The sequence below is a fragment of the Sinocyclocheilus grahami genome, unplaced genomic scaffold (assembly GCF_001515645.1).
Source record: "Sinocyclocheilus grahami isolate Dianchi unplaced genomic scaffold, SAMN03320097.WGS_v1.1 scaffold16.1, whole genome shotgun sequence".
Lineage (NCBI taxonomy): Eukaryota > Metazoa > Chordata > Actinopteri > Cypriniformes > Cyprinidae > Sinocyclocheilus > Sinocyclocheilus grahami.
In genome coordinates this window covers 1,653,395-1,679,520 of record NW_015505195.1, presented here as the reverse complement: position 1 = coordinate 1,679,520, position 26,126 = coordinate 1,653,395, and the positions used below count along the sequence as shown (strand labels likewise).

Sequence of the window (26,126 nt, the reverse complement as noted above, 5' to 3'; positions counted from 1 at the left end):
ATGTGATGTAAATGAATTACTTTACTCTTTGAAATATTAATTTTTTTTTACATTTTATTTAAAAAGTATTATTTCTATGAAGCATTTAATGTTTCATAATATCATATTTGTAGCATTACTTTCACCACATTATTTCTGCAATTGTGATTTCTGTTTTTAAGCATTTGTAAATGCATCTTTTTGTAATATTTTTATTCAGCTTCTTTGTTGACTTTGCAGTGTAAAGACAGCATGACAGAAAGACAGATTAGGATGCCAAGATAATTTAGTTGGTTTAGTTGATGGTATTTTTTGTTGTATGTTTAATCATGGTTTACTAAGTCTTTGCTTTGTAGGAGTGTGGTAATTTTAAGTAGAACATGCCAGAATACGTTTCAGGAAATTAGTTGTAATCAGAACAGCCTGAAAGGCCAAAGTGTTTTTTTTTTATTTTATTTTTTTTATAAAGAAGCACAACAAAAACTCCTACTCCTTTCTCAGCGGGGCAAGGAAATGTTTGGTGGCACTTTGCTGAATATTGTGTGCCAACATCGCATTAGCATGCACCAGTAACCGCCTAATGGGAGACAGACAGAGCTGTTGAACTACAATTTAAAAAACAGTTGGGTTCTGTAAGAACTTAGTCTAACATGGCCAGAAAAGCAATTTGATGCATCATGGTGATGCAGATGTCTGATGTGAAAGATCCTATGAGCTCCTAATAGCTTTTGATTGGCAGAGGGGTTGGCGTTTACTAAAAAAAACATTTAACAATCATGATTTGGTCTCCGTAATGCATTTGAATTCACTTGATCCGTCCATATGTTATAAATTAGCCTTTTGGTCATGACTATACCTGATGTCGATGGTTTGGCTTGAGGTTGGTGTATAATCAACATCTTTAAATACGACAAAGGTGTGTAAGTACTTGAAATGTCTTCACAATGCCATTTTATAAATGTTCACCTGGTTGCCAGATGGCTGTAACATATCCTTCTCAGAGGCCGGAATGCATCAATGCTGCCAAGAAAGTCAACAGTTTAGAAGAAAATGCTGTTTAATTGGCTTATTTATGTCTTGATTAAAAGTTTCATCCATATGACCTGTTTTAGAGAGAATAAACAATGTCTTCAGCTTGATCTTAACCAAGTTTTGTGTTATTTGGTTGCAGCTTTCAAGTGGGAATCCTGTCTATGAGAAATACTATCGACAGGTAAGCATTTAATCAGCTTTTTCTGTGTCATGTTTCGCTTTGGCATTATAGAGCACGTAGCGGAAGAAGAGAAATATAAACCTCACCGCACTGTCTGTTTGAGCTAAAAGCACTCTGAGGCTTCTGTCCCCCGTAAGTGTCTTTCTCTCAGTAAGAGGATGCCGCTATGAATTATTGATGATTTTTGCAAACCGAACAGGACATGGTGAGTGAAGCAGCTTGTTTGAACTAGCATTTGGTTTAAACATCTTGCTACTGATTTCTCATTCGACTGAATCTCTCCAGCTAAACATCTGTGCATTGCATTGGTCCTGATTCATTTTTCAGATTGTGTTTGATTGTTAATTTCTTTTATATACAGTGAAATACAGTAGCATTACTTTCACCACATTATTTCTGCAATTGTGATTTCTGTTTTTAAGCATTTGTAAATGCATCTTTTTGTAATATTTTTATTCAGCTTCTTTGTTGACTTTGCAGTGTAAAGACAGCATGACAGAAAGACAGATTAGGATGCCAAGATAATTTAGTTGGTTTAGTTGATGGTATTTTTTGTTGTATGTTTAATCATGGTTTACTAAGACTTTGCTTTGTAGGAGTGTGGTAATTTTAAGTAGAACATGCCAGAATACGTTTCAGGAAATTAGTTGTAATCAGAACAGCCTGAAAGGCCAAAGTGTTTTTTTTTATGAATCTCTCCAGCTAAACATCTGTGCATTGCATTGGTCCTGATTCATTTTTCAGATTGTGTTTGATTGTTAATTTCTTTTATATACAGTGAAATACACCTTAAAGGGTTAGTTCACCCAAAAATGAAAATTAGCTCACAAATTACTTACCCTCAAGTCATCATAGGTGTGTATGACTTTTTTCTTTCAGACGAATCCAGTCGGAGTTATATTAAAAATTGTCTTTGATCTTTCGAGCTGTTTAATGCCACTCAGTGGGTGTTGCATGCATCAGTTCAAAAGAAGTGACATAAAAAGCGCCCATCCTTAAAAAAAAGTGACTCACACGGCTCCGGGGGGTGAACAAAGGCCTCCTGTAGTGAATCGATGCGTTTTTGTAAGAAAAATATCCATGTTCAAAACGTAATAATCACTTTAATCTAGCTTGCGCCAACAGTTGTATACGAAAGCAGTTCCGGGCGGATGACCTCTGAGGTCAGTGCTGCACATGTGTCACTTCTGAGCGGCGCATGCGCAAAGCCGACCTCATACGTCATGTTGAGGGAAGTCGTGGCCTAATGGTTAGAGAGTCGGACGCATAACCCAAAAGGTTGTGGGTTCGAGTCTCGTACCGGCAAGGATTGTAGGTGGGGGGAGTGAATGTACAGCGCTCTCTCCCACCTTCAATACCACGACTGAGGTGCCCTTGAGCAAGGCACCGAACCCCCAACTGCTCCCCGGGCGCCGCAGCATAAATGGCTGCCCACTGCTCTGGGTGTGTGTTCACGGCTTGTGTGTGTTCACTGCTGTGTGTGTACACTACTTTGGATGGGTAAATGCAGAGCACTAATTCCGAGTATGGGTCACCATACTTGGCCACATGTCACTTCACTTCCCTTCATCCGCCCGGAGCTGCTTCCGTCTTCAACAGTGAGCGCAAGCTACATTAAAGTGATTATTACGTTTTGAATATGGATATTTTTCTTACAAAACGCATCGCTTTGCTACAGGAGGCCTTTGTTCACCCCCCGGAGCCGTGTGGGACACTTTTTTTTTAAATGGATGGGCGCTTTTTATTTAACTTTTTTTGGACTGATGCATGCAACACCCGCTGAGTGGCATTAAACAGCTTGAAAGATCAAAGACCATTTTTAATATAACTCAGACTGGATTCGTCTGAAAGAAGAAAGTTATGACACCTAGGATGACTTGAGGGTGAGTAATTTGTGGGCTAATTTTAATTTTTGGGTGAACTAACCCTTTAAGCACTCCTAAAGTGTCTTAAACACTTTTCTTCTTAAACACTAATTCTTCTTGTAAAATGTGATTTGCATACTTGGCATTTACATAAAAAAAGTGGTACATAATATGAATGTGAATTATGAATTTATTTGGCACACACCCTTTTACTAAAAACACCATTGTGTGTCATCATATAGTTATGAAGCAACAGTTTTTCATTTGACAGTCAGTAGTAGTATTTGCTTATAAACCATCAGTTCTAGAATATTTACTGAGAAATGCACAACCATTCAAAAGTGAAAAATAAAATATATTCAGAAATAAAATGGTTATTTTAAATTGTAATAATATTTAATATTTCATAAAATTACAGTTTTTGCTGGCTTTTTGATCAAATAAATGCAGCCTTGTTGAGCATAAGAGACTTTCAAAAACCTTACAGACCCCAAACTTTAAATAATTTTGTATGCTTTATTCCACTACAGGTAGATCCGTCCAGCAGTGGGCGTGTAGGAGCTGCTGATGCAGCCTTATTTTTAAAGAGGTCTGGCCTTACAGACCTGGTCCTTGGCAAGGTAACATCAGTTAGCATGCCTCCAATATAGCAGTGTGGGAAATGCAAAGCAGTCAATTGATTGACGAGTGCTGGAAACATCAAGATGACTTAAATAGAAAACGATAGATGGTGTAATTTAATTACCTTCTGTATATTGCTGTATTGATTTTATGCAGTCTGTTGTGTTAGTTTTGTGTTACATTACACATTCTTTTTTAAAGATTTTTATGCTTATGTCTAATTTTCTTCTTTGTTCCACAGATATGGGACTTAGCAGATTCAGATTGCAAAGGCTCGCTAAACAAGCAGGTATTTTAAAAAGCATTAATATCAAGGTACATAGAAAAAGTTGAGAGAAAAGTTGTTTGAGCAATACATTCTCAACTATATTTGTCTGTTTGTCGCTTCTCAGCAATTTTTTGTCGCCCTCCGTTTGGTGGCATGTGCTCAGAATGGATTTGAAGTGTCTCTTAAGAGCTTAAATGCTGCTGTCCCTCCCCCAAAGTTTGTAAGTCAGACCTTAACTTCCTCTTCCTCTTCACCAGATCAGGAAAATGACATCATGTTTCCCTAACAGTATAATTACCAATGACTTAAAAGCTGCTGAGTTGGTGATTTTATTTGCTTCCATGGTGGAAACCGCTTTATGTCTCTTGTGAATTAATGACTGTTCTTCTGCTTCCTGTCTAGCATGACACTAGCAGTCCTCTTCAGTTTGGCCCCGTGCCCACGGACTGCCCATGGGTTGTCAAGGTCAGATATCATCAATAGATTTTTGGTATTTAGAATCGAGTTGCTAAATAAATGCTGTCATTAGAATGAGTCATAAATTAGATTGCACTTTCAGTTCAATGCACCAGTTACTTAATTGCTCATTTATGAATGTTTGTGTGTTGCGTGTCATATAGGCAGAGGAGAAGCTGAAATTTGATGCCATCTTCGACAGCCTCTCTCCAGTGGGCGGCATGCTCACGGGCGATAAGGTCAAACCAGTGCTCCTCAATTCTAAACTCCCTGTGGAAGTTCTTGGCAGGGTAAGATGAGTGCGGAGACAGGCAGGTTTATAATGATGCAATGCAGGGTTTGAAGATACAACTTTTACCTCGTCTTTTATATAAAGGTGCATTTGTAGGCCTAACCACCAGGCTGCGTTCTTGAGCTGTAGCTTAAAAGTACTGAACTCGGGTCTTTTAAAAGGCGAAAACAAAAACCTAAAGTTTAACTAAATTGATTTGAACTAAAATCCCACTTGAAAATGTATTAAAATCAAACTATGAGTAATTAATTCTGTAAATCAGTAATAGTGATTTAATTGACAGAATTGATCTGACATCTCATTGGAATGAATGTTATAGGTTTGGGAGCTCAGTGACATCGACAGAGATGGCATGCTGGACAAAGATGAGTTTGCTGTGGTGAGTTTTGTGACGTCAAACATAATAATTACTGTATTATTTCTATACTATTATAATATTATTAATATTTTAAATTAGTTTAGTTTTTTTCATATTTTTAGTTTTAATTTGATTTTAGGTTTTGGTAATTTTGTTATGTGCTTTTTCCAGTTTTATAAAAAAAAAATATTTCTATTTGGTCTTAAATTGTTTTTATTTCAGTTTCATTGTAGTAATTTTAGTACTTTAACTGAGGCATTTTATAGATCAGTTAGCTGCCACAACACTTTTAATTTTCCTTTAAGTTTTTGTCAGTTGTAATATTTACATTTATATACACTACCGTTCAAAAGTTTGGGATCAGTAAGACTTGTAATATTTTTTTAAAGAAGTCTCTTATGCTCATCAATGCTGAATTTATTTGGTCAAAAATACAGAAAAAAACAGTAATCTTGCAAAATGTTATTACAATATAAAATAATGGTTTCTATTTTAATATCCTTTAAAATATACTTTATTTCTGTGATGCAAAGCTGAATTTTCATCAGCCATTACTCCAGTATAAAGTGTCACATGATCCTTAAGAAATCATTCTAATATGCTGATTTATTAGAATTATCAATGTTGGCAACAGTTGTGCTGCCAACTATTTTTTTGGGAAACTGCAATACTTTTTCAGGATTCTTTGATGAATAAAAAGTTAAAAAGAACAGGATTTATTCAAAATATAAATCTTTTCTAACTATATAAATCTTTGCTATCACTTATCAATTTAACACATCCTTGCTGAATAAAAGTTTTAATTTCTTTCAAAAAATAATACAAATGTACTGACCCCAAACTTTTGAACTGTAGTGTATATTGTTAGAAAAGATTTCTATTTTAAATAAATGCTCTTCTTTTTAACTTTTTATTCATCAAATGATCCTTTTGCATCACAGGGATAAATTTGATTTATTATATATTAATTTAGGAAAACGTTATTTTACATCATAATAATTTTTCAGTATTAAATTTTTTCCTGTATTTTTGATCAAATAAATGCAGCCTTGATGAGCATAAGAAACTCCTGTAAAAAATGTTAAAAATCGTTCTAAAATCGTGTGTGTGTGTATATATATATATATACATTTTTTTTTTCAGTTACAATTTTTAATTCCATTAAACTATCTTTGATAGTTTTAATTTCAGTTTTAGTTAGCAATAACACTGGTCTAAAGCCAATCTAAACAAGTCTAAACTGCAACTAACCCCGTTTTGGCTGTTCCCATGTTTCTGTTTGGTTTTGCCATCATTAAGGAAAACATGACTCTTTTCTATCAGTTATGTCTATCACAAACTTGAGTCACAGTTTGTTTTTGTTTTTTTACCCATAAATGGTTTATTTGTATTCGTATATTTATATTTCGGCTTGCCTTCACCCTGTTTTTTACATAGTTCAGGATTTCATGAAAATGCCATGAATTCAGATATTCGATGCAATAAATCTTGTTTCTTGTTTGTGAAAAACTGCCTTTTACACTACACTGATTCTATACTTTAAGACTTGTATTAAAACTTAAGAAGCAAGTTTGTCCAGTGTTTCTAATTCATATTGTGTGTGTTTGTGTGTTTTAGGTCATGCATTTGGTATACAGAGCCCTGGTGTCCGAGCCAGTTCCCATGTCTCTGCCTGCCACTCTGATACCACCATCAAAACGGAAAAAAATAGCCACGCCTCCTGTGATGCCCCTCCTACCATCACCAGCACCGCATAAAGAGAGAGACTCCACCCACTCTGGATCTAAAACACTGCCAGCAAAACCTACACCACCACAGGTGACTTTCTGACTAGGGTTCGCTTGGCTTTATACCACCAACTTATTGTTAATTTAGATGTTGTGAATGATTCTAATACTTGCTGTCAGCTTATTTTGAAAATGTCCCAGAGCTTCATTAACAAACCGTCTATGTGTTTGCATGTGTGCAGTGGGTGGTATCTCCAGCAGAAAAAGCCAAATATGATGACTTATTCGCCAAGACAGACAGTGACATGGATGGCTTGGTATCTGGTGCTGAGATCCGAGATATATTTCTAAAGACTGGTTTGCCATCTGCCACTTTGGCCCGCATTTGGTGAGATGCCATTGCTTGGATTTACATTTCTGTTACTGGTTTAATTTTCAATCAATTCTCATGCAAAACTAATTAGACCTAATCTTGTAAACACTAAAACTGTATGGACTTATATTGTAATGTTACTTTGGCTTACCTTTTTTGGTGCATGTTTTTATAGGGAGCTTTGTGATATAGGAGACGTTGGGAAACTGAGCCAAGATCAGTTTGCATTAGCTCTATATCTAATCAATCAGAAGCTGTCAAAGGGAATAGACCCACCCCAGACACTCTCTCCAGAAATGATTCCTCCCTCTGATAGACTGGCACAACAGGTATACTGCGTATTTAATCATAGGTGTAGATTTTGTTGTTGTTTTGAGCGTGAAAAAAATGGAAGATGCTAGGATTTTGTTGTTCTTCTTGTTTCTATCCAGTCCTTAAATCCTTTTACTACAGTGCATTAGTCTCTTATACTCACCAAGGCTGCATTTATATAATCTAAAAACATTACTGTTATGAAATATTATTCCAATTTAAAATGTTTTCTATTTAAAAAAAAAATTATTTCTGTGATGGCAAAGCTGAATTTTTTGCAGCAAATGTCACATGATCTTTCATAATCATTCAAATGTGCTGTGAAAACAATGTTGAAAACAGTTGTGCTGCTTAGTATATTTTTCTGGAAACCTTGATCCATTTTTTATTTCAGGATTTTTTTTTGATGAATCGGAAGCTTAAAAGAACAGCATTTTATTTAAAATAGAAATATTTTGTAACATTATAAGGGTCTTTACTATCACTTTTAATCAATTTAATGCATCCTTCTTGATGAATACATTTTAAGTTTTAAAAAAAATCTTCTGACCTTAAACTTTTGAATGGTAGTGCATATTAGATTATTGTTTTTCATGCATGATTTCTACCTTCTTTTAATGATATTTCATTCCTTTTTTCTTCTAACAGGACAATGCTGTCACAGTACAGGCTGCCGATTTCTCCGCAATTAAAGAGTTGGACTCACTCACTAATGAAATTGTGGACCTACAGAAGTGAGTTACTGATAATACTTTCCTCACCCCACATATCCACAAGTTCAGTCCTGAACTTAATGTATGTCTTGTAGACCCATGGATATTTATACATGAAGGAAGTAATTATGGGTAACCTCTGCATTGTTGTTCTATCTGTCTATAAGTCTTTATTATTCATAATATATTTAGCATACAGTACTCTCCATTTCTCTCTCTTTTTTTTAAACCATCTGGCCATCTGTTTTAATATAGTGTGTATTTGTAGTTTCCACACAATGCCCTCACACAGGTGCACAGGATATTATGAAACCACAAAAACAGAAGTGTGCGTCTGACTGTAATCTCAGTGTGTCAGTGTACACAAGTCTGTCCTCAGATCATGATAGATGCACTTGAACTGATGAATGGTTTCTTTAATGAGGATCTCATTACTTCATGTTCTTCGCTCTGTCATCATAATGTGCAAGGTCATCTCAAGCTGAGTTAGATTGTCTTCACCCACAGAGAGTATTCAGAAAAATAAAGCCACTTATTTTAAAGCCATAGTTAACCCAAAAAAGAAAATTGTGTCAAAATTGTATCATCCTCATGTTTTTTAAAACCTAGAATTTCTTGGAAAACAAAAAGTGAGTTTTTGAAGAATATCCTAGCTGCATTTTTCAATATGATTTCAGTGAATGAGGACTGGGGCTGTCATTTATTTATGAATGTATTTATTAATATTTTTAATTATTAATTTAATTTTAATTTAACGTTTTTCCTCAAATATGAATATTTTATTTTAGCCTTATTTTTATTAATTAAAAAAATATAGTTTTTAGTAAAAGTTTTAGTTAACAACAACTATTCTGCAATGTTCCAAGTCTTCTAGAGCCATATGGCACTGATTGTGCAGGAATTGGCTGTAATTTAAATCATTATTTACTGATAAATCCGTCTCTGACCTGATTCAGTTGATTCATGTGTAAGAGTGAATCGTTCACAAATCATGCAACAAATTTTGGTCTATTCCTCACATAGTCTTTATTGTATGGCTCCAGAAAGCTTGGGAGTAAAATACACTACTTTTATGTTACAGCTATAGTAGCATTTAAAACTAATTATAAATCATGTTTTGTAGTTCTCTGAATTAGCTCACGTAGGTTTTAAAGGACATGAGGGTGAGTAAATCATTTTTGGTTGAACTAATCATTCATAATTAAATATTGGTAAGACAGATGAGAAAAGTAATGATACTGAATGCAACACGTGTGGGTGGCACATATGAGCCCTCAAATCACTTCCTGTAAGCAATAATTCTCCAGAGATGTTAACACTCCTTGTGATGGGAGTCACTACCCCACAGAGGAGAGGTGGAGCTCTCATTTACACAAACACTGAAAGAGGAAGGTGCCCCCACCTCTGGCTTTCCCTCCATCTCTGGTTTACAGACTTTTCGCAAAAGCAGATACAGTCACTTGTCAGCTCCCAGCACACTCACTCTCACTCTCACTGTGAGATAGACGCTCAACAGCACTTCTAGCACTTCTCACACTTCTCACTTCCTCCTTCATGGAAAGCGTGCAAGGTAAAGAGTAAGTGAGAAGTAATGAGTCTGCCTGAAATGGAGAGAGCAGAAGAGGATGAGCAGAAAGGATAGAAAACAGAAAGATTATATACGATGGGCTGTTGTTTGTCGCTAAAATGATGCGTGCGGTTCGGGATTGCCTTAAATCTCCACGGCAACGGGCGACCTCAGGTGACCGGTAAGAACAAGCCACGCCCTCTTTATAAAAAAAGAAAAGCAATTATAGGCTGTTTGGACGACTCGTGCTCTGTTGTTTTTGGCTGATCTGGGCTGCTCAAGATCCAGTTTCTAGGTGGATATTGGACTGTTGACAAACTCTCATTTTGCCCTCCCTGTATTATTAGTCTTTCTATTTTCTTGTTTGCGCCCTCTCTCTCTCTCATCTGGTAGTCTCTGACTCACAGTGTGTGCGTTTGACTCTCGGTCAAATCCATGTGGGTTCTCTGTTGTTGCCGGGAAGACTAGCATGAACTCACTGTGTCAGAATCTGAGGAAATGTTGAGTCGGAGCTTAAAACAGTTCAGCCACATCTAGGAAAGATGCTCTGAATCTTTTTGAGAAAGATTTGTGTTATTCAACTGTTGTTTTATGAAAGAATTTCCTTTCTATTCCTTTTCTAATCTTTCTGTTTTACTCTTGCTTAGGCCTGTCGCAATAATAAATATATCGACTTACCGCGCAATATATGTACATGACCTCAATAATTTTTGGTGACGCAATATATCGCTCCTGATTTTTCCTTAAAAATTTATGTCATCATGTTTTGTACATTCCACTTGCACCTGTGTCTTTTGCAGCTTCTCGTACATAACGTGTAGTCATGAGGTGCTAGTTCAAATAAAAAAAAAAATGCTTTTTAAAAAAAAAAGTTTCATCTGCATATATGGCCTTGTTTAAGGATCTGTGCCTTTGTGCATACAGACATCTGACTGCTAAGTAGAGATTGTGTTTTTCAGCAATACAGTGCACCCTTAATTTACAGAGAAAAGAAGGTCAGGAAAAAAAATCTGTAGATGGAAAAATCTCTATACAAGTTCTTTGTGCATTTTTCCTTTTTTTGTACTTGTTACTTTGCACTTTTTGCTAGAAAATGTTTGTTTAATATTTATTCAAGGTTTTTAAGGTATCTAATATTTTGATACTTAATTTCCATGATCTAAATATTCTTAAAAATTTAAAGTTTGTTGTCATTTGGAAGTGTGTAGGCCTTCTTGCATCATTATGCTGTTACATAATGATTATATATTCAGTGGCATAAAATGGTCTTTAAAATTACAATAATATCGCTTATCGCAATTATTTCTGGGGCAATATATCGCACAACAAAAAGTTGTTATCGTGACAGGCCTACTCTTGCTATCTCACTAGCCTCATAACCTAAGAGAGATTTCACACTATGATCTGTGACTAAGAAGATAAATAAGCTTTCACAGTACAGCCCTTTAAGATTATGCTTGGTAATGATACGTTTAGAAATAGATTTAACATAACAAATGGATGCATGGATGGTGTGGTGTAGTAGTTAAAACTGAGCTAGTAGCCGAAAGGTGGATGGTTTGAACCTTAAAAGATGAGTACCATGAAAAGTCAACATTGTACTCTTAATCCCGGGTTGATTCTCTATAAAGCTTGTACTGTTGGTGTAAAAGTCTAATAATCAGTGGTGCCGGCATGTACAGTATTACTACTACTTGTACTTTAGCTTGTAGTTTAGATTTTGTTGAGAGGGAGATGTGCTATTTGCAAAATTATCAGATTTTTTTGCATGATGATAAATTTCACATTGACTCTTTTAAGTTGGGCCGTTTTTGGGTATTAGAGTAACACTAAGCAACCATTCAGAACAGCATAGCAACACATATCAGCCATTTTTTGGCAGTAGAATATCTTGGAAAACCCTGTGTGACGTGTAACAATAACCTAGAATAGCAGTTTTTCAAGGTGTGTATATATGCATTACATGTACAGTGATTTATGAATATTTTTGAGAAAAAAAGCTTTTATTCAGCAAGAATGCATTTTTTTAAAATAAAGAAATGCTTTTATTCATGCATTAATTTGATGATGTTACAGTAAAGAAATGTATAATGTTACAAAAGATTTATATTTCATACCGAAATTTTCCATTCATCAATGAATCCTGAAAAAAATGATGGTTTTCAACAAATCGGCATATTAGAATAATATGTAACATGAATAAATCATGTGACACTGAAATTCAGATTTGCCATCACAGGAATAATTTACAATTTAAATTTATACATTTTAATCAACTAGACATCAGACAATAAATATATTGGTCTATCACTAGCATCCAGAAAATTTATGTAGTTGTAATATATTTGTTTGCTAATTTAACCTGTATGACCTGAAGGTAAAGATACAGACAGCGGGATGAGTGAAAACACCTCTAATGTATTCCAACCCCACATCCCCCATCTCTCTCTCTTTCTCCATGCTTCCCTCCTCCCGTTCTTCCTGACGTTCAGAAAACCATCTGCTCATGTGCAGCTCTGACACACTCACTCACGGACAGCCTCTCTTCTCTCACAAGCTCTAGCAGCGGATGCAGAGATGGTGCTGGAAGGAGATGCTGTCCATCCTGTTCCAGGCGGCTGGCTGTCTGTACCCGCCGTCGCCACTGTGATTAAATACTCATGTCTGTGCTGGTCTTTCAGGGAGAAGAGCGTGGTGGAACAGGACATCAAAGAGAGGGAGGAAACTATACGACAGAGGACCAGCGAAGTCCAGGTACAAGTGGTTTTAAAATTGAACAGAAATAAATTTGTTATTTTTATTTGACTGGTGATCCTGACCTGACGGAGCCATTCAGATGTATATGCATATGCAATCATTTTATATTCGCTTTTTAAAGGCAGCTAATATTTCTATATTTTTATTTTATTATTTTATTTTGAATCATTTATATTCGTTTTTTAAAAACAGCTAATATTTCTTATTTCATCTCTTTCATTTCTTTTTTTTAATAATTTTTATGTTGTTTAAAGGCAGCTAATATTTCTATTTTTATATTACTTTTTAAAACTATTATTTCTATATTTTTATTTTGAATCTTTTATATATTAGTTGTTTAAAGACAGCTGAAAGTTAAAAAGAAAAAGTTTCATACATCATAACGTCTAGAGTTTACTGGCCACTTATTGGATCAATAAAAGAGAAAAGAAGCCAGCTGTTTTCCAAAGGCTCCCTCTCTGTCTGTTTATTTTATTCTACCTATCATCTGTCTGTCCACTCTGCTCATGGTGGATTGGTTCTCTCCTCGCTGCCTGTCTACAGAGTTGAAAGAAGTTCAAGGTCTATAATGCATATCTGCACTGGCTTCCTGACTCATAAATTTGGTGTTTTTTCATTTCCATCGAGATCTGAGCTCCCTCCTTCCCTCTCACTCACTCTCTCCCACTGTGTGATAATTCAATTTCCTGTGTATGTAGCTGAAAATTAGCCATTCTGTTGACTGCAAGATGCTCTAGACTGCTGATTTAGATGCCATGTACAGATTCAGAGGTGTTCAGGTTAGTCTTTTAATACGTGTCATTTATTTTAAAGTGTTATAATGTTAAAATATATTGACAGATGGATTCTTAATGTGCCAGAAAAACAATAGGGTTTGTGAGTGTGTGTGTGTGTGTGTGTGTGTGTGTGTGTGTGTGTGTGTGTGTGTAAGAATACAGGAATAGACACCTGATTTGTGTGTGTGTGTGTGTGTGTGTATATGGATATTAGATGGTGTACTGATAGCACAGCCGGTCCCACTCTCTAGGGTTCTCTTTTCCTGTCATCACACAAGGCCAGTTATCATGCTGTTTTCTTTTCATTTTTGAATCTGAAAATGTGCCCATGACACTTGTGAGCTCTTACCTGTATGAATAACATAATTAAAATGGATCTCTCTCTTGCTGCAGTCTTAATAGGGCAGTTCAGTTGATGTCCATTAAACCAAAAACACCCATATGGCTTATACGTTGTCCTCTCAAAGAAATTAAGTACTTCTTAACGATCTCACCTGTGCAAAAGTGCAACATTAAGAGAATTAAAAATCAATATTGTAAGCTATCGGAGGCAAGGGACTCTCACAAATTATGAATGTATTCAATATTTGTTTAGGCTCTTAATAGATTAGCCTTGAAACACTCAGTGCTGGTAGGCAGCTCCAGGCACTGAATAATTAAATAAGAATGTGTGCAAAGATTTAGTTTGAGCCTCTGCTGTGTTTAAACCCTAGGATGATGAATATATTCTATTTCGGGGGCTGTCGGCTCCCAGCGCAGCCTCTGATTGGACATTTGTGTATTAGACGTGTGAAGGTTTCTACACCGTGAGCGGTTATTCAGTTCTGCTGCTGTAAACCTGTTATTTTTAGGACCCACTCCTACAGTAGCATCTCAAGGTGAAAAGGAAATGACATGGTTGTCTTTTGTTATCATTGTAGGTCCTTTTCTTTCATTTCCTTTCTGATCTGACTCTTTTCTTATATTTGACAAATTTACGTTTACATTACATTTAGTCATTTAGCAGATGCTTTTATCCAAAGCAACTTACAAATGAGGACAATAGAAGCAATCAAAATCAACAAGAGAGCAATGATATGCAAGTGCTATAACAAGTCTCAGTTAGCTTAACGCAGTACACACAGCAAGGTTTTTTAAAGTTTTTTTTTTATTATATAATAAATAAAAAGAAAACTAATAGGTAGAATACAAAAAGATTAGAGAAGCTAGTGTTTTTTTTTTAAATAATAGAATTAGAATAGAGAATGCTAGAGTCGAATCTTGAATAAAATCTATTTGCTTTTTTCCTTAGCTCTCAGTATCTATCCTTTGCTTTTGTACAGTGTGATATTCTGTGTTTTCGTTGTAGTTCTGCCTCAGGTTTAACCTGCCAACCATTACTGACCATGTGGTCTGTATTTGCACTCAAAAATAGCATGAATCACTGAACATCAGTATCAATTTATTTGACTGGCTCTACCCTTTTTGTATGTTAAAAATATATATATACCCATACCCATTTGCTAATTCTGTTTTATCAAAGACTTCTCATTTTGTAAAATGTGTCAAATGTTATACTTGCACTACCAATCAAAGGTTCAGGGCCAGGATGATGATGATGATGATGTTAATTATTATTATTATTTTATTCTATTTAAGAAATTAATACTTTTTAAAATTGTAATTAGATTTCACAATAGTACTATTTTTACTGTATTTTTGATTAAGCCTTGGTGAACGTAAAAGACTTACTGACCCCAAACTTTTGAACAGTATTGTATTACTATTATTTTTTTCAGTTGAGTTGTTTAATTAACTATATTTATTTATTTTTGTTTTTGCTTTGTATTCTGAGATATGTCAGCTATATTATATTATTATTATTTTTGGTTTCACTTTATTTTTTAAGTTGTCCTTGTTACAGTGTAATTATATAATTAAGTATTGAGTAATATTTATTAATAACGTACTTGCTATATGTTTAGGGTTAGGATTTGGTTTAGGTTAGTTGCATGTAATTATGCATAATTTACTGTTGTTACTATAATAAGTACATGTAACTTGTAAAAAGGGCACTAAAGTAAAGTGTTGTTTTATATTTTTTCCACATTGGTCTTTTATTGTTGTATAAACTGTTTCAAATAATCCCGCCCCTATAAAGCACGAAATCAGAACTAATTTATTGGTTGCTTAACATGCTCAGACATCTCTTCCTGTTTAAGTGTGTAGTCCTTGGCCAGAATAATCTGCAGTGTGGACCAGACTTTATGACCCTTTTCAAGAACGCACCCTCAGGCCTCACAGTCCTCCTACATGTCTACATTTTCCCTCATGGGCTGTTGGGTAATATTCAGCTATGAAGTCTGCATTATTGTAGGTTTGGCATAAGGCAGCATGGTGGCCGTGAAGACCGATCATAAAATGTCCAACGGGACATTCTGTGGTCTTGTTAATTTCATGGACACACGAAAGTGAAGGCCATGAAACCGCAAGTCCACTTTAAGTGCGCCATTCTGGACAGGGCCATGGTTGATGGTCAGAAGTCTGGCTACGTAAGGCTAACATTGCAATTTTCATTGTTTATGCTTTCTGTTTCCAGCTTCTTTCTTTCCCTTTCAGTTTTTACAAGGTTCAGAATTGAATTTGTTCTATGTATAATGTTCTTTTCACTTCTGTGAGTGAACAGCTGTTGAGAAGTGAAAGCTGCTGTGTATAAGCTAAGGTGTCATTTCTTTGTTTGAGGATGAGATGATTCTATCAGTGAAGCCATTGTGTTACTTTTGAGCACATAATTGCAGTCTGATTTAATTTCTGTTTACTTTGGCTTTGCTGACCGATGTGCCATTATAACTGGTTTACACACTATCTCAGTATCTTCTTGCCCCCTAGTGTTTTTTATCTTCTCTTTAAGAGCTGCATGAGCTCTCTGCACTGTTGTCAGTGTTGATGAAGTCTTGTTTATTATTAGACCGATAAAGATGTGTTGAAAGGCCTCTCAACACAAACTCTCTTTCTCTCTCTCTCCTTCTCAGGACCTGCAGGAGGAGGTTCAGAAGGGCTCGGAGGAGCTGAGCCACCTGCAGGCAGATCGACAGGACGTGCAGGAGAAGCTGGATAGGCTGGACGAGCAGAAACGCTCTCTAGAGGAGCAGCTCAGACTCATACAGCAACAGTGCAGCCAGGAAAGCCAGCTGGTACGAGACAGACACAGCGAGAGAATGAAATGAAGCCTATGTATATAATAGGCAATATCAGTGTTTGTATTGTGGGTTATATCAACCCAAAAACTATGCACTGATTTCAAAAATCCACTTAAAACATTCCATGACTGCAACTTTGCATACTATTTTGAATGAGTCTTGGACGCACTAAGCCTAATATCACATGCTATTTTGCATGATGTTTTCACATGCAAATGTGTATGTGACCAGAGAAAGAAAAGAGTGGAAGAGCAAGGGAGACACAGTCCAGCAGAATTCACACCAATTTCACTTAGTCCATTTCATTTGAATGGCTACAAATGCATTCTCACTGTCGTTCCTTTAAAAGCAACAAGTATACTGATCTCAGATCTTTTATTGTCCTTTCTGCACTTTTTCACCTGTCTGTGTGTGTGTGTGTATGTGTGTTCAGATCCAGTCATTGCAGGTGGAGCACTCTGAGCAGGAGCAGAGAATTGGTGACTATGAGGAGGAGTTGACCAGAGCCCGAGAAGAACTGCTCCACCTGCAGGAGGAGACGCGTCAACTGGGAGAGAAAGTTCAGTCTGCCCGTGCTCAACTCTGCCCCCTTGAGGATGCTGTTAAAGAATCCCACACACAGATTGCTCAGGTTAGTGAGCTTATTAACTGTTTCTGAGTTATCTTTACTTGTTCATATCTGCATTAACTCTTCCTGAAGTCTTCTTTTTTATTGATGGGTAGACACATTTTACCCCGCTTTTCCCCCTTAGTGAAATAAAGCCATGTTTTACAGTGATTTTACTTGAGTAAATAAATGTTTCCATTTTTTTTGGCAGCAGCACTGATTAAAGACACCAATGGTCAACATATAATAAAAATTTATTATGATAGTAATACGTGATGAAAATAAAAATAATAATAATTATTATTTATATTATAATTTTAACTCTGCAAGTTTATATAATATTTTCTATTTTTCAGTGGCTTCAAACATTGCTCATTCAATCAGATTTTAGAATCTGAATTATCTGCTTTATAAATATATGTTCATTTTAATGGCAAATGAGGTGACTTTTTTTTTTTTAATTGGAAAAAAGAAATCCTTTCTATTACCATCCATTTCCCAAACTTTTTTCTGCTGATGTTTTTCTCGCTGAATATTTTCTATTCTTTATTTCCATTCCTGGTCACCAACTGTTTATTTTAATGGCAAATGAGGTGACTTTTTTTTTTTTAATTGGAAAAAAGAAATCCTTTCTATTACCATCCATTTCCCAAATTTTTTTCTGCTGATGTTTTTCTGCTTTTTCTCGCTGAATATTTTCTATTCTTTATTTCCATTCCTGGTCACCAACTGTTAGATTTTTCTTGCTTGAAATATCTCTCTCTTTCACACACTATATGGGATTTATTGAAGGAACAGAAACGATTGGCCGAGCTTAAAACGGAGGAGAGAGAAGTGACTGCAAGGCTTACTTGGAAAATCCTGGAGGAGCCGGTGCTCGTCAACGGAACAGTGCCCTCCTCTGAGCAGCTGGAGCAACTGCAGTGGCCTCAACCCACAGCACAGCCACCAGAGAAACCCAAAGAGGACAAAGTCCAGGATGAAGAGGAGCAGTCATCTGTGGATGAGCTGCAGGAGCTCAGAGTCACAGAGGAGCAGCTCGGGTCAGAGGCAGAAGAGCCATCCACCAGCCCAGAGGAGCAAGAGCCTAAAGCTGACTTTTATAGCTCTGACCTTTACAACAGTGGGTTATCCACTGCCAGCTCCACTACTATGGCCTGGCCTCAGGGGATTACGGTCAGAAACCACTTCCTCTTAGTGTATATCATTTATAATGTCACTCTTGCATTACATTACAAATAGGTTCTCATGTGTGTCTGACTTTTTATGCCACTCTGTTTTCAGGAAAGCACAATACAAGCTAACCCAGAGCCAGAAGTAGAGGAGGAGAAGGAAAAGGCTGAGGCAGAAGAGCCTGCCACCAGCACCCCAAAGGTTGAGTGAATTTGACAAATCATAATTGTTGACCATTTCCATTAATATTCTAATTGCAATTATTTTTTATATTAATTGATATTAATTATTATTTATTTTTCCTTCCTGTTATCATTTACATTTATTTTTGGGATAATGTGGTGGTCATATTGTCAGTACTGTTCAGAGCATGTTGTTTTAGATTGTGAGTACGTGTAGGTATAATTTCATCATAATCATAAATAAGTTTATGCTAATGAATTTTGTGAACATCTAGCTGGAAACTGTGGAGCCAGAGAAGAAGGAAGCTGCCCAGCCAGTTACATTGCCACCCACTTACCCACCTAGCGGTCCTGGCCTTGAATTCTTCCATTCGGACCTATTCACTGACAGTAAGATCAGCACACAAAGTAAAATCATCCAAAAAAATGTTTTATTTAGATTAATCGTGCAGCCATAGATTGTCTTTGAAATAAGTATACTATAAGTTGCTTTGAACTAAAGTATCAGGTAGTTGACTAACTGGTGAACTTATATAAAACTTATTTTTGCAGGTGATCCATTCACTGAAGACCCTTTCTCAAAAGTTGACATTTCAGGTGAGTATTTGCTTTTCTGTCTTGCAAAATATCCATTCACAGCACAAATCCATTTTGGCTCATAAAATGTTGTTTTGCTCTCCAGATCCTTTTGGTGGGGACCCTTTTAAAGGCACAGACCCATTTGCTGCAGACAACTTCTTCAAGCAGTCTTCAGTTGGTTTCCCATCAGGAGATCCTTTCGGTTCCTCTGACCCATTCACTGCCACCACAGGCCCAAAAGAGCCTGATCCATTCACATCCAGGACCAGTAATGCTGTCACTCCAGACCCATTTGCTTCCGGTAGTGGGAATGTCCAAGACACTGATCCGTTCGGATCCAAAATGGATGCCCTGGGAGACGCTGATCCCTTCAGCTCGACTGGCACAGGACACGACCCATTTGGAGGATCAGATATTCCTGCAGTGAGTGCTGTAGAGCTAAGCTCTCTTTGAAATCTCATTAAAACATGTTCCGTTACTTTATATCTTCTGTCAGACTTGATTTATGATAGCATTTGTAAGATTTTGTTTTATTTTTACAAAAGTGACTGCCAGTAAATTCTGCTGAATGCACTTTAAATAATTTTTCGGTGATAACCCTAAAGCAAGCTTTTGAATGGTCCAACATTATTAAGATTGCAGTTTTTCAGTGTTTTGTTACCTTGACTTAAAAGATTTAGCTGAATTTGTTGTTAAACTTTGATTTCCTCCTCCTTTTCCTTTCAGAGAGATGGACCAGCAGCAGCCAATGATCCTTTTGCTCCAGGAGGAACTACAGTGGCCACTAACTCAGACCCAGGTAGAACAAGCATTAATAGCCTGGGTTGACGGCAATGTTCCCAATGTTCTCAAAATTTTTTTCTTGTTGAGCAAAACTTTTCTCTATTAGGCGGACATTTCGGCCACTTGAGCAAAAACATTCTTTATACCAGACCTTACAGCGCGCACACATTTTTGTGTAACTTTTAACTTTAAAGTGCTATTTGTATTTGATTTGACCCTTGATGTAACTAAATGACACATTATTTTAGGTTACCTGAGAAAACATTTTTTACAGTGCTTTGCTATTTACCAAGAAATTCTATTAAAACATCATGTAAGAAGTGCACGGCTGTGCATGCACGCAGCTTAGAGGGAACATTGGTTGACAGTATTTATTTCACGATTATAATCATTGTTCATTTTGATAAAGTAAATATCGATTCTTAAATCCTAAGATCTATCCTTCAGTCTGTACTGTTTTCTGTTAATAAATAAACAAAACTTCAGTAAACATTATTTGTAGCTCGTGTGCCATCCAATAATCACAATAAACTTTGTGCTTTGTTACTCCTGACATAAAACAAAACTTAATTTACAAATTCTGTCAATTTTATCACAAAACAATAAATGTAGTTTAGATTCTCCTTAATGTGGCGTTGGCAAATCGCTGTAGCTGCTTCTTCTTTACTGGTAGTTATAGCACAAAATAAATAAATGTGAATGAACATCAGAAAGTATATTGAAAGAAACGACTTACTGAAATGTATCATGTCTCATGGAAACAGTGTTTTAACCACAGAAAATGTCTATATTATTTTTTTTTATTTCATTATTTAATGTATGTTAATGCATTAATAAATCTATCATGAAAACAAGCCACCATTTATGACAGCCACCATTTAAATGTTTATATTTCAACAACGAATTGGAGTAGAAACATAATTGCATAATTTTTCACATCCTTACGTTTTGCTTCAGTTTGTAACTGCCTAGATTGGGTTGATTCTGCTCATGAACTATCAAAAATGATCAAAAATATCTGTTTAATAGATTCTGTTTGTTTCAGATCCCTTTGCTGCAGTATTTGGCAATGAGACTTTTGGAGGAGGTTTTGCAGACTTCAGCAGCTTAGCAAAGGTAAGGATCATTAACATAAACAGAAGCCCAGTATTCCAGCTCTATTACCAGTCAATTTATCCACATGATTTAAATCAGGTTGAATATGGGCTGCAGCTGTTGAACTTCTCCTTTGCCTTTCAGTCTAATGGCAGCGATCCATTTGACTCAAGTACAAACAAGAATTTATATAAGGAGGACTCTCAGTCAGATGTTCCTCCAGCATTACCGCCCAAAACCGGAACACCTACCAGACCTCCACCTCCACCCCCAGGTGAGCTGGTTCCTGTTCTGTGTTTTATCAGAATGAACCAGATACGATTGAATTGACATTTCTGTTGTACCTTAAGCTATTTTGTTGTATGTTCTTGAAGGTAAACGGTCCAACATCCACCGATCGGATTCGTCCGAATCGTTTCAGAGGCGTGGTCTGTTCAAGGCTCAGGGCTCTGGAGAGTTCTCCTCCCTTCCCGCTAAAGACTCGGTACCAGACCCCTTCGCCCCTTCCTCACCCCACCAAGCCCCGCGCGACCCCAACCGATTCGCCAGCTTTGACAAAGTGAGCTCTTCCCACTCTCCCCCTCCTGACCCCCAGTAGTGAACCCTGACATTTCACCTCCTCCAAGCAGCAGCCTTGACCTCTTGACCCCTCACAGCCTTTTTCTTTTTGTTTTCCTGGAAAGAAATGCTTGTCATCCAATATTTCGACAACTCCACTTTATTATCTGTTTGTGAAAAGCCACAAAGCATTGTCATTTTTTATGTAATGTTTTTTGTACATATAAATGAGCTTCTAATGAAATTATTTATCTATTCTAAATCCTAAAATTCAAATCCTTCTAAATTCTAAACTAAAAAAGTGTTAGTTAAGCTAATTTACAAAAATAATGTATTTAAATCTACATATTTATGACATCACAACATGCCTAACATCATGCACAAGTTCTCACTGGCTGTGGAAGGAGAGGTGGGGCTGCTTGCTATTGGCTGTTTTCAATTTACCCCCCATGTTCTTTTGTCATGTTCTCCACCATTGGTTGAGGCTTGATTCCATCTTGCACATTCATTGCCCCGCTGTACCTTGGTTCACTGACTTGCCTTGCCTTTCCTTTGCACTGCACAAACTAATCACTGTGTCCACCTGTTTTATTGGGCTGCTACTTCCCACTTCGAGCACTTCCTGGTTCCATCTACATCCCATGATTCTCTGCAACATTTTTTTATTTTAAAGAAAAAATACAGTCTGTTGTTTTTATACAGAAAATTTGCTAAATAAATTAATCAGCTAGGGTGCTGACAGCACATGTTGGCTCCTTTCTGTATTACTATTTTTATTTTTTATTTTTTTTAATTAAAGAGCTTGTCTTATATTTTCCCACTGTGAACTTTCTTTATCAGTTGATGCATCAAATAAATTAAGCTTTATAATGACATTTCTCTGATATTTTAAAATGACTTTTTGCAAATGTAGAGACCTCAGCAGAGGCATCTTTAGATTATTTTTGTTGTCATGTCAAGTTGTCATGATCTGGTGTTTTATGTGTTGAAATGCTTACCAGCTAACTGTTGAGATTATATTTCTCCATCCATGGTTGTCCATACTTTCACATCTGTGTGAAATACCTGCATGTTCAGCATGATGGGCTATATGAGCAATCCAGGCCTTGGCACATGAGTACATCATAACAGTTAGGTGAACAATGAAATTTCATTATTGATTGGTCATCGTGTTATTATTCATTAGTCGTTATATCTCACTTTTTTGTACCATTTCAAACCCAAAGTAGAACATTTTACAATAATGTGTAATTTTGTGATCCACCGAGTTTTTTTTAAACATGTGGGTGACTATATTTGCATTTTTTTAAAGTGATTCTATAAAACCTTGTTTTTAAGAGTGATAATCGCAGATACTAAAATAAGGAGTCCTTCAGTAACAGAAAACATTTTTTAATATGAAGTAATGTGTCTGCAGGCTTGTGAGCCAATGTTAGCTGAAAGGCTTTATGGATTGCATCATGGAACACATCTTGTATCTCTCATCCTCCTGTGTCAATAGCTGTACCACATTATCACTGTTTTTTATTTATTTCCCCCCTCCCTTATTGCTTCCACATTTGTCCCTATTGGATGATAAAGAACTGCTTTGGTGATGTTGACATTGACCAAACAATACTTAAAGGAATAGTTCGCCCAATAATACAAAATTAATGAAAAAAGTAAATGTAGAAATAAATTAATGAATGGATAAAATGTATAATATTTACATTTAGTCATTTTGCAGACGCTTTTATCCAAAGCGACTTACAATTGGGGAATACATAAAGTGATTCTTCTTAAAGAGGCAAACAGACACAGGAAGTGCTTGTAATACCAAGTTTTAAGCATTGTACAAATAAGTACAAGCTAGAAATGTAATATGTATAATATTAAATATAATTTAAATTATATTCAATTAATTTAAAGTTCACCTAATAATAAAAAAAGCAGAAATAAAACATAATAGTAAAATTATTTATTATTTAAATCATAATGCACAACTATTCTTGAACTATTCCTTTAAATAGATTAAATTAAATGTATCTCATTTATATAGTTACATAAAACTAATATTTAACAGACTGTTATGCATGTTGTAGCATAAAAAAAAAAGTTAGCCAAGTAATGTATTTGATATGTCTTAAGATGTAGATGAGATTGTTCCCTCATTGGAACAGATTTGGAGAAATGTAGCGCTACATCACATGCTCACCAATGGATCTTCTGCAGTGAATGGGTGCCGTCAGAATGAGAGTCCAAACAGCTGATTAAAACATCACCATAATCCACAAGTAATCCACATGACTCCAGAAGCAAAAAGCTGTGTGTTTGTGTGATATAATGGTAAATTTCTCCAAATCTGTTCCAATGAAGTAACAAACTAATCAACATCTTGGATTGCCTGAGGGTGAGTAAATTTTCAGCAAATTTTCATCTTTGTGTGATCTCAATCCTACTAGTCCATAACTCTAATAATTTAAATGTCTTTGATTATTTAAAGTTGGTACTTTTTAAAAAAAACATTATTTACACTACCTGTAATAGTTGCATGACCCCTCTTCATTTAGACCAGTGATGGGCAAACTTGGCCCTTCCAGGCCACGTTCCTGCAGAGATTTGATCCAACACTGATATGACTCACTTGCCTGTAGCCTTCTAGTAGTCTTGAAGACAATGATTAGCTGGTTCAGGTGTGTTTGATTAGGGTTGGAGCTAACCTCTGAAGGAAAGTGGCCTGGAAGGGCCAAGTTTGCCCACCCCTGATTTAGATGCTTAGATTTGACAAAAATGTTTTAGAAATATTACTTCGAGCAGGTGCAAATTGATGGGGTGTCTGATGGGGTTATGGTGTATGTGTGTGTGTGGAGCAGTACCCCACAGAGGAGGACATGATAGAGTGGGCGAAGCGGGAGAGTGAAAGAGAAGAGAGGGAGCGTGTGGCTCGTCTGACCCAGCAGGAGCAGGAGGATCTGGAGCTGGCGATAGCCCTCAGCAAATCTGAGCTGTCCTGACCCAAGCTGGATACAGCACCACCACCACCACCCGAGCCACATTAACAAGGAGGAGGAGGAACAGGGGAAGAGCTGGAACCACCATAATTAGAAGAATCCTTCCATCTGCATCTCCAGCCACTTGATAATCATCTAGGTTTCCCTCTGAATGTCCACTGAGTTCTCCTGGTTTCCGGTTGGCTGGATAATGTATGAAGGCCAAGTCAAGATGGAGTTAAAGGTAACAGACTCACTGCAGCCTATATGGCTTGAAACCTCTGGTGTGACTCCCTTTGTTTTTAAATAACCTCAAATCAAGGGAGCTCCACTAATCTGCCGCTTTCAATTTTTTTTTCTGATGTCCAGTTCAGTGTAATCGAACAAGTGTTTCTGAACAAATCTATACCCATCTATTTGAAGTTTATTTTAGGGTGATTATAATAAGGTTACCAGTGCAGTAAATGTATTTAGATCTGTGACATGGAGACTTAAAGAAATCCTTAACAAGTGTTCCAAGGTTCATTCTCTTCCTTTTTTGGGTAATATTAACACATTTGTTCAAAGTTTACCAGCAGCCAAACTGGGCAGCTTCTTTTGCTTTTCAAAGTTTCAGCAATAGTTCTTTGAAACAAGAGGTTTTTATTGTGGGCATATCTGTCCACTCTCAGGAACGAATCCCACAAGCTATAAAACCTCATTACCGCAACCTGATCAGTGGATTTCTGCTATAATTGAAGCTGAGGTGCTTGTAACATTATCAGCTTACATAAACCACTACTGCAACTGAATTTATACCATGCTAAAAGAGAACACTGATGAACTTTAGAAAAGAACAACCATGTAAACACCGTTTTACCTTTATAATCTTAACAGTACAGCATTTATACTTTACTCATTGTCCTTTTGAAGAATAGCTGATATAAATAATGAAAATGTACATATTTGTGAATTGTTTGTCAGTAATCTTGTACTACGGTGTATTCATACCTTAAAACATATTGTATTTTATAAACAAAAAAAACATGTAGAATATAGAAAGCTTGCTTAATAAAAATGTCCCTTCTGTCTTATTCCTAATGACAAGTGCCGAAGCAATAGGATCAAAGGTGATTTAAAAAATGTGGCACAAAGTGTGGAGCAAGTCTTGTTATCTGAGTTTCAGAAAACTAATTTTATGAGTAAATAAAAAAATATATATATATATATAAAATTGAGCAATATTAAGTCAGGCAGTGATATTTTCTGTAGTGCCTACCTGTTCAGCCTTGCCTTGGAGAGAGAAAATCAGCTTGTGGTGAATCAAAGATGATAAATTGTTAAACATTTAATAGCATTACTCTACTCAAAAGCACCCTTAATGCTCCAATGCAATGTTTCCAGTGTCAATTAGGATATAAGAACCAGCTGCTTTTTTTCATCTTGCACAACATTCAGTCACTCCTACATTTCAAAAGATGCTTAAACACTCTCTGGGGATCAATACTGCACAGTTGGTTGCATTTTCGTGTGCACAAATTGGTATAAGCTTTACAGACAGTGAATTTAAACTTAATACCAGTGCATTTATCATTATAATTATTATATTTGCAACATGTCAAACATTTCAGTTGTCTGTATCTGGACTTACTGAAATGCAACACACTGCATGAAAGACAAGAACCTGCTGCTTGGAGTCTTCAGTGACTACAATAGATGTGAAGGTTTTCTTTCACACAGACTTT

The 26,126-nt window shown here is 36.2% G+C and overlaps 1 protein-coding gene across 1 annotated transcript; it reads left to right on the top strand.

Annotated features, from left to right (window-relative positions):
* Positions 1 to 956: 956 nt before the first annotated feature.
* On the top strand, positions 957 to 25,316 carry LOC107549735 (epidermal growth factor receptor substrate 15-like). Its single transcript, XM_016230916.1, has 25 exons — positions 957 to 1,010; positions 1,151 to 1,192; positions 3,588 to 3,677; positions 3,920 to 3,967; positions 4,071 to 4,166; positions 4,349 to 4,411; positions 4,567 to 4,692; positions 5,014 to 5,073; positions 6,670 to 6,870; positions 7,022 to 7,167; positions 7,328 to 7,481; positions 8,113 to 8,198; positions 12,426 to 12,498; positions 16,289 to 16,450; positions 16,890 to 17,087; positions 17,856 to 18,239; positions 18,348 to 18,437; positions 18,694 to 18,808; positions 18,971 to 19,015; positions 19,101 to 19,420; positions 19,724 to 19,796; positions 20,826 to 20,896; positions 21,020 to 21,149; positions 21,250 to 21,434; positions 24,286 to 25,316. The coding sequence occupies exons 1-25, from the start codon at positions 957 to 959 to the stop codon at positions 24,424 to 24,426; spliced, it is 3,153 nt and encodes a 1,050-aa protein (XP_016086402.1). The 3' UTR covers positions 24,427 to 25,316.
* The last annotated feature ends 810 nt before the right edge of the window (positions 25,317 to 26,126 follow it).

What these genes read in the sequence shown, in the direction of transcription:
- LOC107549735 (XM_016230916.1), top strand. Translation starts at nt 957, where the DNA reads ATGGCTGTAACATATCCTTCTCAGAGGCCGGAATGCATCAATGCTGCC. An exon ending in GAGGATCAGATATTCCTGCA is followed by an intron (nt 19,421 to 19,723) that starts GTGAGTGCTGTA and finishes TTTTCCTTTCAG; the next exon opens with AGAGATGGACCAGCAGCAGC. An exon ending in ACCTCCACCTCCACCCCCAG is followed by an intron (nt 21,150 to 21,249) that starts GTGAGCTGGTTC and finishes ATGTTCTTGAAG; the next exon opens with GTAAACGGTCCAACATCCAC.